The sequence below is a fragment of the Dermacentor albipictus genome, chromosome 2 (genome assembly GCF_038994185.2).
Source record: "Dermacentor albipictus isolate Rhodes 1998 colony chromosome 2, USDA_Dalb.pri_finalv2, whole genome shotgun sequence".
Lineage (NCBI taxonomy): Eukaryota > Metazoa > Arthropoda > Arachnida > Ixodida > Ixodidae > Dermacentor > Dermacentor albipictus.
Genome location: NC_091822.1, coordinates 79302030 through 79316003, shown reverse-complemented (window position 1 = coordinate 79316003; position 13974 = coordinate 79302030). Strand labels below are relative to the sequence as shown.

The window sequence follows — 13974 nt, the reverse complement described above, 5'->3', positions numbered from 1 at the left end:
ACCTGTTCATTACTCCTTCTAATGGAGGTATCGTGGCTGCTTTGGGTAGTGTACAATTCAGCATAGAATTCTTCCGCTGCTTTTACTACATGTTCGAGATTGCTGATATTATTACCCCGCTTATCTTTGAGTGCATACGTCTTGGTTTGTCCGAAACTAAGTTCCCTTCTCACTTATTTCAGGTTGCGTCAATTTTTGACTGCATCGATAGTGTTTCTCACGTTATAATTTCGAATATCCCTTTTTTCTTGTTGATTAGCTCTGATAGTTTTTTGATAGATTAGTTTCGATTAGTTTGATAGTTTTGATAGGGAAATAATTGATACCAATTATTTTTTAATAGAAGACCGAGTATTCCTGAGTTCCCGCTTGATTATCTTTTTCATGCAGACTTGAATTACTATTTGTGGCGCATTTACTTTGTGAATGCCGCCCTGCCTGATACATTTTGTTTAAGCGAGGACTGATTCTGCACTTCCGTGGTCTCCATATTTTGTAGTTAAAATGTCGGACAGTGCCGTGCCTGAGTAAGTTAGCTGTCGACCGCTGCTAAATACGTTTAAGGCAATGTATAACCAAGGATGTCAGGTTTTTATTTTGAAGAACAAAAAAAAATGAGCAAATGAACCAAAATACGTTGCGCGGGCTGTGAGGTGTGCTTGCATGAGGCAGATCCGATTTAGGGTCGTTTGAGAAAACAAGCCTTTTAGGATCTTTGCTGTGGTCATTCCGTGTTCACACTAGCCGTCTTCACGTCAGGTAAACTGTTGCCATTGTAAGCTTCATTGAATCCTCTTGATCCTGCAGGGTATTGACCTGGTGATCCTCCGAATACTCCACTGTATCCGGTATTTGAGGCGACGCTGAATGCATTGAAAGGTGTTTCTCTAAGCCCGGTTTCGTAGCTTTCGCCAAGGCTGCCTGCCTGGCCACTCTCAATGGAAGTGCCTGGCACTCTCCTAAATACTTGATATGGTGTTAAAGCTGCGTAAAAGTTGCGTCGTGGGTTCGCAGACTGCAGGTCTGCTGAGATTCTACCATATGAGCTGCCTTCATTGCTTCGTACAAGTTGATTCTGGTCCTGTGGAAAGCTGCTACCAGTTCCTTGCCACGTGGCTGGTTGGGCTGATAAACTATCACTGGAACTTTGGAAACCTCTTAAGTCGGTTAATCCTCCGCTCGCAGAACCGTGCATTTCGTTAAATAGAATTCGTTGTCTTCCAGCACCAAAATTTGTCATGTGAATGAGACTGCCGTAGCCGGTACCACTATTTGCGGCGTCGCTGAAGTATCCACCACCTCCTTCACCGCTTGTTCCGGGAATGCCACCTGTGACATCACTTGAGGTTTTGCTAGGTATCCAGTAGGGGCCGTTTTGAGTACCCTGTTCATTACCTGATCTGTACAAGTCACTACTATCTTCCGTATTTTGCTCCCCGAGCCTCACCAAAAGAGGTCCGTTTACTACACCAAAGCCATCTTGTCCCCACCGGCCTCCACGGCCATAAAATGCATCTGTGGAGCCAGAGTCACTTCCTTCGCCTAAACGCCGTCCTGACTGCCAACCTGGTTCACTGCGCCCCCACTGCGACTCTGTACCAAGATCACCACCTTGCCCCTCTTCATTTCCTTCGCCCACTGACCTCTGTCTTGCCGCTGCAAGCAGAATTTTCTTAAGTAGGATTCTGAGCAGCAAATGTTTTAGCCTTCGCCGCTGGTTTATGGAATCATCACCTGAAAAATAGTCACCGCCTTGCCTTCCCCATATTTCTCGATCTTCTCCTGATCCACCACCATGTTGTGACCGTGGACGTCTGCCAATAAGGATTAATATGACTCTGCGGCGAAGAATGCGTTTGATACCACCATACTGGTCAGCATCAGTTCTTCCGTAGATTTCGCCATCATCTTGTATGCCTGTATCTCCGCCTTGAAATTCACGAGATGCAGCGCCGTAGCCGCTTTCGCGGTATGATGTGCTGCCGCCACTGTCAGTGTCAAGTGCGTATCCACTGCGGAAGAGATATTGCACAGGTACACCTGTATATTCACCCTGATCTCCAAATTCGGAGATTCTACTTCTCCTTTCGGTAAACTGTCCTGAAAGAGAAAAATATAGCTATTTATAGGATTGTAAAAGACGACTGAAGACAAATTGTAAATAACTATAGTAATGCTGTTTTACAGGATAGGAGAAAAATATCTGGCGATTTTACGTCAAATGCGTTAGCACTTCGTCCCCCTCTTTGAGGTACCAGATCCATGATTATACCATGTTCATCACATTGCAAAGTAGTCGTCAGGAGCTCACTCGACACACTTCATGCCCCTTCAAGGAGAAAAATGCAACTGTTGGTGCGCCGGAGCAGACCACCGTCAGTACCAACATGCACAGGGTGATAATTTTTAAGTTTTACTGGATTCTTTAGATTCATTTCGGCAGATAGCCTAATTCTTGTCGTTGAGCTGCATGACTTAAAGAGGCGGACTTCACTAGCACAAGAAAAAGAACACATTGCGAACTAATTACCAAAAATTACTCTTTAATTTCTTCATTCATAACTTGCGAGGCACTTCAGCATCTTATATTTGAGTGTCCCGCTTTCAGTGCGCAGCGCATGACGCTAGTGAGAGAATATCATCTCCATGGCCTGCTGTGTACGACACTCGACGAATGTTTGTATCGCAGAGGTTGTTCGTCTAAACGTGATCGGGCTCATCGTGCTCTACTTACTTTTCTAGAGTTAGCTAACTTAGATTCACGTTTGTAGCGTCGAAACTATTCTAGTCAACATTCTGTAGTAGCGTGCCCTTAAGTGACTGGCCCTACTGTGTCTGATCCGTACTGTGTGTTATTCTTTGGAGTTGACCTGTTGCTCTTCATTTTGCCTTTCCTCCCTTTCTTCCTATCTTCCATTTCTGGGTTGCTGTCACCTCCCTTCTGAAGAGTAGGAAGGCGTTGTGCCCCTTCCGGTGGCAGTTGCCGGCCTGCTTCTCGCGTTCCCTTTCCTGTTAATTGTATATATGTGTGCAAACAAATAGTAATAATAGTGATTTAATAATAATAATAATAATAATAATAATAATAATAATAATAATAATAATAATAATAATAATAATAATAATAATAATAATAATAATAATAATAATAATAATAATAATAATAATAATAATAACTTTACTGCTAATGTTGCAATTTACAAATTGTATCCGGTGATATTTCAAGATTTATCCACTTGAAATGAACCTCCGGGATGATACCAGTTTCAATGCATAATTTCCCAATGTGTGGGATGGTTTACATGGGCGTTCCTGTTAGAGTGGCATTCAATGAATAAAACAACATGAATAGGTATTCCTGTAGCGCGATCAAAAGGCAGGACAAAAGACGACACACTAGGACACACACGGTGCTAAAATATAGAAAAACCTATGCAAGATTCGTTTCAATAGACAAACAATGCAACTTGCATAAAATAACTTTCTGATGAAAAGGTAAGCGGAAAAATAGTGAATTTTGACGGTATGGGTTGATGTCGCATACCTTGAAACTAACGTCATTCTGGAAGTTCCATTCAAATAGATACGCCTTGAAAACTCACCGGTTGCAATCCGTAAATTGCAATATGTGCCGTAAAGTAAATACTCAAGCAGTCATTGTGGATCTCTAGTTATTAGTTAAATATGTGGTTTGCTTTGCCATCCAAGTAATGTCCGCCTCTCTGAATAATTTAGCTCAAGGACTATAGTTATCTGCCATACCGGATTCTTCTTCAGTCTGCCATAAAGCTTAAAAATTATATATATTATAATTATAATAATATTATATATTATTATTATAAAATTATATATATATATATATATATATATATATATATATATATATATATATATATATATATATATATATATATATATTAGTCATATAATGAGAAGCCAACAAACACTGACACCAAGTACAACATAGGGGAAATTGCATGTGCTTAATAAATGAAATAAAGTAATGATAAATGAATGGAAATTAAAGTGGATGAAAAAACAACTTGCCGCAGGTGGGAACCGAACCCACAACCTTCGCATGTCGCGTGCGATGCTCTACCAATTGAGCTACCGCGGCGGCGTTTCCCCATCCACTTTCTTGGGTATTTATGTGTACTAGTAGAACCCTGGGAGTGTTAGCCAGCGCCCCCACACACAGACCTTGGCGGCGGACGTGGACGTCTTTTTTGCCGCAGGCGTCACCAGAACGTGATCTTTTTCGGGTGAAGGCAACTGGTCAATAAACCCACATATGCGACCTGAAGGCATCAATGTTGCCGGATTCGAGACCCTCGTATGTAATAAACGAGAAGAAAGGGGGTTAACCGAGGGACCCGATATTTATTAGTCATATAATGACAAGCCAACAAACACTGACAGCAAGTACAACATAGGGGAAATTGCATGTGCTTAATCATATATATATGTATATATATATATATGTATATATATATATATATATATATTATATATATACAGTGAAGTAGACGCGCGTATGAAGCGGTTTATTTATGTTTCGACCGGGGTCCGGCCATCATCAGATGTGTTCTGATGAAGGCCGGACCCCGGCCGAAACGTCCATAAACCGCTTCATACGTGCGTCTACTTCACGGCGAATATTTACCCGGACCCAGAACTGCTTTTCTTTTTCTGGTGTATATATATACACACACACGGAAAGGAAGGGAACCGAGGGGCCCGATCTTTATTAACCATAAGTAGCCAACAAACAAAGATATTAAGGTAAACAGGGGGAAATTATTTCTTATTAAATTATTGAAAAACATGATGCTTTAATGGAAATGAAACTGAAAGCAAAAATAGCTGGCCGCAGGTGGGATTTGAACCCATGTATTTGCATTACACGTGCGATGCTCTTACTAATTGAGCTACCTTGGCGCCGTCTGGGGTATTTATGTTTCACTACTAGGGCTAACCCTGGAATTGTTAGCCAGGTCCACAACTCACACACCTTGGTGGTGCATGTGGAGCATCCTTTCTCCCGCAGGTGTCATGAGTAAGGGATCTATTTGGGGGACGGCAACTGGTCAATAAACCCACACATTCTATCTGACGGCATCAGAGTTACCGGATTCGAGACCCTCGCAATGTAATGAAAGAGAAGAACGGGAGCCGAGGGGCTCCATTTTTATGAATGGTATCATTAGTATCCAACAGACAAGGACACCAAGAGCAACTTAGAGGAAATGACTTCTACTTATTAAATGGATTAAGAATGTACAAACAAATGGAATGAAAGTAATTGAATAAAAAACTGGCCGCAGGCGTGATACGAACCCACGTCTCCGCAATACGCGTGCGGTGCTCTTAGCAATTGGCCTACGCCGCGCCATTTTTCCTTCTGCTTTCTGGGGTATTTTGAGGGTCTCGAATCCGGCAGCATTGAAGCATTCAGGTAGTAGGTGGGTTTATTGGCTAGTTGCTTTCACCCAGAAAGATCACGTACTCGTGACGCCTGCGGCAGAAAGGATGTTTCACATCCGCCGCCAAGGTTTGTGAGAGGTGGAGCTGGCTAAGAGTCCAAGGGTTAGTTCTAGTAGCAACACATAAATACCCCGGAAGTGGTTGGGGAAACAGCGCTGCGGTAGCTGAATTGGTTAGGGCATCGCATGTGTAATGCGAAGACGTGGGGCCGTTCCCCACCAGCGGCAAGTTGTTTTTCATCCACTTTCAATTGCCATTAATTTATTATTTCTTTATTTCAAATTTAAGTACAAGTAACTTCCCCTGTGTTGTCGTTGGTGTTTTGTTGGTTTTTATGATGTGATTATTAAAAATAGGATTATTAAAACCCAGAAAGAAGGCACTGGTCAGATGGCATGGCACATTGAGCTAAATGCGGGCGCATTCAAACCGACATGCACCCTCTGACATTGTGCGCCGAAATGTGAAAGGCTACGCGGTTTTACTAAAAGAGCAATTAAGGGCTCGAAATAAAAGGTGCACTCGGCTGGTCGAAACTGAGTGCTCTGAGCCCATTTGGCGCGTCGTGTCTAAGCTCCTGCTCCCACAGAACCCGCCAAATTGCATCAGAGCTCCTGCTCAGACAGAATTCGGCTCCTGCTCAAAGCGTCCCGAGGGGCCCTCACTTTCAAGCTGAGAGTGCAACCTCAACATGATGGAGTTCACGTTATGTGGTTTCTGCAGCTTTTGTTGTTGCCATGACGCCGGCCTCGCCGGCATGTCGCGGCGCATGCACGCCGTGTTTGTTTACAACACAAGACAAGCTGCCGTGTTTCCTGTTCCGGCCTTCGATTGCTGTGGGGAGGGGCAATGTGTTCATGTTGGTCAGGCTTTCTCTGACTCCGGTGAGAGCGGTCTCCATATCGTTGCAATGCGAAACCGATCGCTATAGGGATCAGCCGAAAGTACCATTAGTTATTTTGTTTTGCCTTTGCGTCTGGTTTGTTACGATGAACACGGCTGCTGGCTGCTGTCAGGAACAACGTGAGTGTATCGTCGTCCGGCCGATTCCTCATGGCCACGTTAAACATCTGTTAACACTTTCGTATACAGTTGCGCATGCAGTACGCCATGAAGACACTACTGTGGCGCTACTAATGAGGAGAGAGGAATGACGTGCCACTTGTCGCTGTGAGAACCGAGGGGGACACCAAGCCGCCCCTTCCGGATAAGGAACCGCCACAGCGCGTCCGTGTTACTGACCCGACAGTGGTCACTGCACCCTTTTGGAGGCGCTTTTTGTGCCTCGCTCACTATGCCAGGTATCTTCACTCTGCTATTTGTTCTTCTCTCTTACCACTTTCCTTTCCCCGCTATAGCTGTTTACTGCTCAATAAATCAGTATTCAAACGGATCACAAAGAGTGAAGTTTGTTCATGGCCAACATCACCCTGCTTAGCTAACGCGATGCGAGAAGTTAGAAGTCACCTTAGAGCGACAGTCTTTAGAGTCAGCTCAAGTACGGCGCGAGTACTTGCGCTTAATCATTGAAGCTGATTATCAGAGTAACTTGCGAAGGCAGCTCAATTACTACGGCATCGCGCTGGTGAGCACGAGATAGTGGGTTAAATTACCGCCGCATAGGCCGCATCTCGATGACGGTGGAATGTAAGAAAGTTGGTATACTGTACTTTTGGTGCACGTCAACGAACTCCGCCTGAGAAGAATTTGTGTGAGCGAGGTTCTTCTTTTGTCATTTTTAAATTATTCTCCAAATAATCGAATAGCTTGCTACCTCCAATGAAGTATCCGTGGTAGTTTGTGGATGACTGAAGAACACTTGATTAAAGAGCAAGTCTATGAATTTGGCATACCTACTATTGTAAGGACGTTTTCAAGTATGAAGCATGATGTAGGTGCCAAAAAAAAACATGCACTCCCCAAGAACAAAAGAAAAATAAAGAACTTGACGTTTCAGACACCGTCGGCTCCCTTGATCTCAATGAAGATATCAGCATGGGCGCCCGGCTATTTATGGATCAGTTGGCGTAGTGTACTGGTGTATAAACACCGCATGGGGCTACCCAAAATACACACCCAAGGGAACGCGTCTCGAACACGCTGCATCCAGGCTGTTGCTGAGTCTGATCACGCTCCCGACCATGCCCACCAGGCTAGGCAACCGCGTGAGTAGAGACACGTTCCCGGACCTCACTTTCACACGCAACATTAGTGACACCACCTGGACCAAACTAGATGAAAATCTAGGAAGTGATCACTTCCTCATCAGCATTTCCTTATCGGCTCCCAAACTACGCCGGGTGGCGGGCGAAACGACGCTGACAATCTGGACAAAATTCCGGCTACACAACCCTCCACCCAATGCCGAACCGGATTCCATTGGGGAATGGTCCAATTTCATTAAAGCAGTACACGGGCGGACATCTAAAAAGATTACGTGGACGGTGGAAACACCGGCGGTGGACAGCCACCTCATAAGCCTTTGGGAAAGCAGGCGTAAGCTGCTAAAAAGGTGGCGAAAACAACGTCTGAACAGATACCTTTTGCGCAGGATCGCTGCTCTGGCAGAGGAAGCGAATCAATATGCCGGTAAATTGGCAACTGAGGACTGGATCTAGTTTTGCAGTTCGCTACAAGACACACTGAGCACTGCAAAAACCTGGGCCATCCTAAGGAATATCCTAGGCCCGGAAAAGTCCAAATCCGCGACCAGCAGAACATTGCAAAGGATCGCGGAGGAATTTCCAGGCACGAATGAGGCATCAATAGATGCTCTCAAGGAAATATATGTCGGAGGGAGTGCGATACAATTAACGGGCCAAATTAACTATACGGGCATCGAAAATGCAAAGCTAGATGCCCCAATATCCACGGAAGAGGTTTTTGCGGCAGCCCAGGCAGCCAAGAAGAATAAAGCGCCTGGCGCCGATCCGATTACCAACGCTATGATTAGAAACCTTAACGATAAAATCATAGAAGCTATCAGAAGGCAACTTAATGAAAACTATTGGCTTAAGGGAGAGATCCCCGAAGAGTGAAAAACTGCAAAAATTATTACAATACCAAAACCCGTAAAGAAGCCACCCCTGCAGGCGCTAAGGCCCATTTCACTGACGTCTTGCATGCGAAAGCTCTTTGAACGGGTCATACAGAGGAGGCTTCAAAATTTCATTGAAGACAGTGGCTTGTTCCCGGCCACCATGTTGGGCTTCCGCAACTGCCTCCTGTTGCAGGAAGAGGAAGTACTCAAGGCGTACCCAAGGGTGGGGAGCACTTATTGTTACCTCTTGACCTGAAGGGTGCCTTTGACAATATATCACATGAATCGATACTTTGCGAGCTTAATATAATTGGCTGCGGAGAAAATGCCCTTAATTACTTTAGAGCATTCCTCACGGGGAGGAAGGCTACGATAGGAATATCGCATGTCAAATCCGATCCGTTTCAAATGCCCAGCAAAGGTACGCCTCAAGGTGCGATCATCTCTCCCCTACTTTTTAACATTACCATGTGTAGACTTGCGCGTACCCTAGAAGGTGTCCCGCTGCTGAATTATACTATTTACACGGACGACATCACCCTTTGGGCCACACGCAGGTCCCTAGCATAGAAGGAGGAGACCATCCAAGAGGCGGCCACTGTAGTTGAAAACGTTGCGAGGGCCAGCGGTCTCAGCTGTGCTCTCGAAAAATCGGAGATAATACGCATCCACGGGAAACGAAATCAAAGTAATGGGGACATAGAAATTTCAATCGAAAATCGGCAAATCAAAGAGGTCACTGTGGCTCGGATCTTTGGATTCTGGGTTCAGAGCAACGGCAGGGCCAGCCACACCATAAATTTACTAAGGTCCGCAACAAAACAAGTGGCAAGGATGATTCAAAGAATCAGCTTCCACAACTAAGGCATGAAGGAAAGCGACACGTTTAGTACAGGCGCTCGGTATCAGTAAACTAACATAAAGCCTCCCTTTTCACACACTCAACAAGAGTGAGAAGGAGCTGGTTGACACTATTATCAGAGGCGCCAACAAGATGGCTTTGCGCTTACCGGTAGGCACCCCGACAGACAAGCTCCTTGGCCTTGGTGTATACAACACATACGCCGAGCTCAAAGCGGCGACTTTAATTTCACAAAGAAACCGACTTAGCCAGACGAGATCGGGCAGAGATATCCTAGTGAGGGCGGATATTCCACCACACCCCCAAAAATCGGACGAGGTAGTGGTGCATATTCCCGGTCCCGTCCGAAGCAAGTTCTCAGTCGCTCCTGTCCTGAGAAATATGCACAAAGACAGAAACAAAAAGCGAAGAGAAGAGAGGGTGAAATGGCAAGGCAAACTAGTCAGAAATAATGAGAATACCGTTTATGTTGACGCCTCTCAGTACAAATAGAAGCGTGCGATAGTCACTGTGATAGGCAACGAGAAGACTAGTCTAATCTCAAACGCCTCCCTGGTCACGTCCTCTATTTCCAAGGCAGAATGCTTCGCCATTGCCTTTGCAATCAAAGACGGGGAGCGCACGGGGCCGTCGTACATCCCCATCTCTCTCAGACTCTCAGGAGGCGTGCCGTTTCTTTATGAACGGCCGTCTTCTTTTCAAGGTTAGCCCCCTCCTGGGAAAGGAACGCAATAATACATACAGACTGGTCTGGTGTCATCAACACGCAGGCCTGGAGGGGAATGAGAGGGCTGACGCTCTAGCTCGAGAGCTCACGAACCGAGCGGAGCAACCATCGCCTTCCCGTTCACAACCCGCCACTTCACAGGAAAGCCGTCGCGAGGAGGATCTGGCACGTATGGCACCACGCGATATTCTTGCCCACCAGCGCTGCATGGGGCAAAGATAGGGCGCCCCCCGCACATCTTTGCAAGGGGAAGGCGCAATAGATCTCCGCAGGATTCAAACGGGGGTCTATATAAATTTATCAAGACTGAGCAAAATTTTCCCAACAATGTACAGGCGTGCCTGCCCGTGGTGTAGCGACTCGCCACCGTCTTTGTACCACATCTCATAGGGATGCCAAAATAGACCGCCGAATTTAAATGCCTACTTAGTTAGGTATAATTTAACCAACACACTGGAGCAATGGGAGGCACAACTCGCCAGCTCAGATCCGAAGGTGCAGAAGGCCCTTCTTGGTCACCTTCGGCTAGCGGCAGAAGCAAGTAGAGCCCTGGACTTGGGGCGCCACTCATCAAGCTCCTAATCTCCTATCCCCCTTTCCCCAATTCAATAAAGTTATTCTCTCTCTCTCGGGAAGATTACCCCGCGTCCTATTTATCCCTAAGTTAACCATTATTTTCCACAACTTTCAGTTAACAACTATCAGAGGATGCGTCCTCCTAATAACGCGGATATTTATGACACTCATTCGTCACTTTCACGGTATTTGTAACAATATACTAACCACATACAAACTACTGCTGTAATGCAGCAAAGACGGAAGGACTAAGTGCCGTAAATACGCATTTTATTAATAGGATGTACAATCTCGACGCTGGTAGCTTGTTGAAGTTCGAGCGGCCTTCTCAAATATCATTTTTTGAAAATAACGTCTATTGAGGTACGCTAGTGCGCTGTGGCGGAGTTGAACAAACAGCCGAAGAACCAATGTTCAAAATTCATGAAAATGCAGCCCTCCATTCAAGAATGGGAATTCCAGAGGAACGCGCCTACTTGGCCAAGTACGGAAAACCGCATTCGGCTCCCGAAGAAAGCTGTTAACTTCAAATAGCGCTCAAGTATGGAGTCATGCATACAGGAATAGTGTGGCCGCCATTAGGCAAGGCATTCCTGCAAGTGTGCCAGAATCTAAATTGGGAAGGAATGCGCCAGTGAGTCAGTTGAACCAGTATTTCAGTTTTTATACATAACTGTGTGGTCTGAGACAGTAAAGCAATTCCAACGAGCGTTTCACAAAGTTCTCGAGCCCATAAAGCAATATTGGCTGTTGCGACAAAAATATGAGGCAAAATATGGCAAAGTAATCTCGCACAATGAATATTCTTAGTTTTGTATTGGAAAGCTCTGTTCGTTCAAATACATAATTATGCCGAATTTTACACATTACAAGGCTGGGATTGTGCACAGATGAGGACTAACATGTTAGGAGCATTTAGCCATTGATGATTCCTACATGATTCTGCTGCCTTTGATGTTAAATAAATGGCACATATTTGTGTTTACCTGAAAGCTTCTATGTAGGATCAAGTACAGGGTGAACAAGAAATAACTGGCAAATGTAAAAATAACGAAGCATCCCTGAACGTAAACCGGACTGCAATGAAGATGGCATGATGATGCTCATCAACGGTGGAGGTTGTTATTCAGTAAAATTATTGAGAACATGAAGCAGCGAAGTTTTATGCAAGGTAAGAAGATTGATGTATCATAAAAATGACTGAATGGCCAGGTGACAGGAAATTAGCTTGTGGTCAATTATATAGGGAATTAGCTTGTGGTCAATTAGATTATAGGGAATTGGATCATGAAAAGAGCGTAAGCAGAAGAAACAAAAATGGATTAGAGCACATATGGCATGCACAGTCATTTATCGGTATCCATATACCGAAATTCCTCTAATGAATGCTGCATGGTCAGTCCATACTATCACTTGGAACCCCTGCGAGATGAAAACTTGGCCTGAAAGATGGCCCAGACGAAACAACCAGTGGTGGGCCGGTCATTATACTTAGGTTACGCACCTGCACTTTTTTTTTCTGGTTGCTTGAAAGAAAATTTAACTTCAACTTAGATTGCATCTTCATTTCTTTGATATGCCATTGCTCAATCTGCACTATTTCCGCAATTTCTTTTTGAACAGCAAACTGCAAAGAAATAACGATATCTTGGGCTGGAAACTGGTAGATGAGATCTTCTCAAATGACACAACACATTTTGGCGGGCTGACAAGACATCGTTGGTCTCGGCCGGGTATGTCGTAGTTTGTTCCTTTGATAGCTTGACTCAGAGTAGCAGTATTTTGTCATTATTTATTGTTCCATGACGCAGAGCAGGCGCTGCTTTGGAGCTCAAAATGCCGCTTTTCCGGAGCATGCATTGCTTGCATCTATAGCAATGCAGTGGCATTGGAGGCCTAAGATTTCGTTTTCTTCGTCCTATGGTGTGGATCGAGCTGATGATGAGGAGAAATCCTGATGATGGCAGGTTGATGACGACTATGACCGCCATCTTTGTCAGCCTAATGAAGCCGAACAGACCGCCAGGTGATAATGAAAAGCAAGGAAAGTTTCGCGGATTTATGTGCTATTGGAAGCGGAACAGAGTGCAGTTTATAAAATAGTTAATACTCCACGAAGAAACTTCTCACAGGGAAATTGTGGTTGATAGTTACTCTGGAAGCCATCGTTTTCGGTTTTGCGTTCGCCGCTTGTGCACTCCATCTTAATGATGACGTGGACAGCAGCTTTCCATAGTGTAGGCATTTATGCATCAGGGGCTCAATTTGTAACGTTTGTTGCTGGCGAAAAATTGACACGTCTCATCTTCTAGCATGCACATAATAAATATGAGTGTGGCGGACTTACTACTGGCTTGACAGGTCTTAAGGTTATCGAATGCTGCAAAAGAGGAAATAACAATGTGTAATCACTGGGACAAAATGCAAACGTTGGCTGATTAAATTACGCCTGGCATCAGTTTCAGCTCTCCCGAATTTAAAGAAAAATGATTGCCAAGCTTTTCGTGGGTCTTATGGCAATGTAATTACAAGTTAGATACAATGTGATTTTAACTCAGTAAAACTCAGTTTTTAGCCTTGGTGGAATTGTTGCTCATATCTTTCGTTAACCCTTTATCACTGAGAATGGTTGTAGTACCTCGCTCCAAAAAGTACCTGCTGGCTTTCCATTTTCAAATTTTATTGAGCTAATAGGTCGTTTCAACTTTCGATTGCTTCCGAGGCCATTGAGCACGGTATGTCTTCTTGCCAATAAGCAGAAAGCGTGCACATAACAAATTGTATAAGTTAGTAATTGTTATGTGTTCATGGCTGCGCAGAATGGCAGCAGGGTATATACAAGCTGTAAAATTTGAAAAAGTCCATCTAAGCTTACCTATAAAGCCGACCAGTAGAGCTGCAAGGCTGAGCGACTTCATTGGGCTGCTTTATAGCTGCACAACCTGGTCGGACCGGGTCTCCGGTTTCATATGCTTCTTATACCGATTTATCACACGTGGAGTCCCGCGTACCTGTGTCTCGTACTTTATACGAAGCTATTATTTCGAGCGTTGTGTTCTGCATGTGCTATTGTGCGCTCTAGCCTTCAAGCTGCAAAATCTATAGGCAAAAAGATACTGCTCCGACTGCAGTCAGCAAATGCTGTTTCTGTTCAAGCGAACTATGCCGCTTGCATTCTGTTAAGTACAGATTTAGTGTACTGTCAGATGGAGTACAGGCCATAATTTCATCGTCACTTTATCTATTCGTCGATTTTTCGATTCTCGCAGTCGCATCGAATAATTT

The 13974-nt window shown here is 44.6% G+C and overlaps 1 protein-coding gene across 1 annotated transcript; it reads right to left on the bottom strand.

Moving 5' to 3' along the window:
• Positions 1 to 570: 570 nt before the first annotated feature.
• On the bottom strand, positions 571 to 13745 carry LOC139055452 (ATP-dependent RNA helicase glh-2-like). Its single transcript, XM_070532937.1, has 3 exons — positions 13565 to 13745; positions 13037 to 13069; positions 571 to 2100 (listed from the first exon to the last, which is right to left on the bottom strand). The coding sequence occupies exons 1-3, from the start codon at positions 13605 to 13607 to the stop codon at positions 725 to 727; spliced, it is 1452 nt and encodes a 483-aa protein (XP_070389038.1). The 5' UTR covers positions 13608 to 13745; the 3' UTR covers positions 571 to 724.
• Between the last annotated feature and the right edge of the window lie 229 nt (positions 13746 to 13974).

Bases quoted from the DNA above. Each gene is read 5' to 3' on its own strand.
- LOC139055452 (XM_070532937.1), bottom strand. From the start codon at position 13,607: ATGAAGTCGCTCAGCCTTGCAGCTCTACTGGTCGGCTTTATAG. The intron at 13,070-13,564 runs GTAAGCTTAGAT...CCTCTTTTGCAG, and splicing joins TCTACTGGTCGGCTTTATAG to CATTCGATAACCTTAAGACC. The intron at 2,101-13,036 runs GTAAGTCCGCCA...TTTCTCTTTCAG, and splicing joins TAAGACCTGTCAAGCCAGTA to GACAGTTTACCGAAAGGAGA.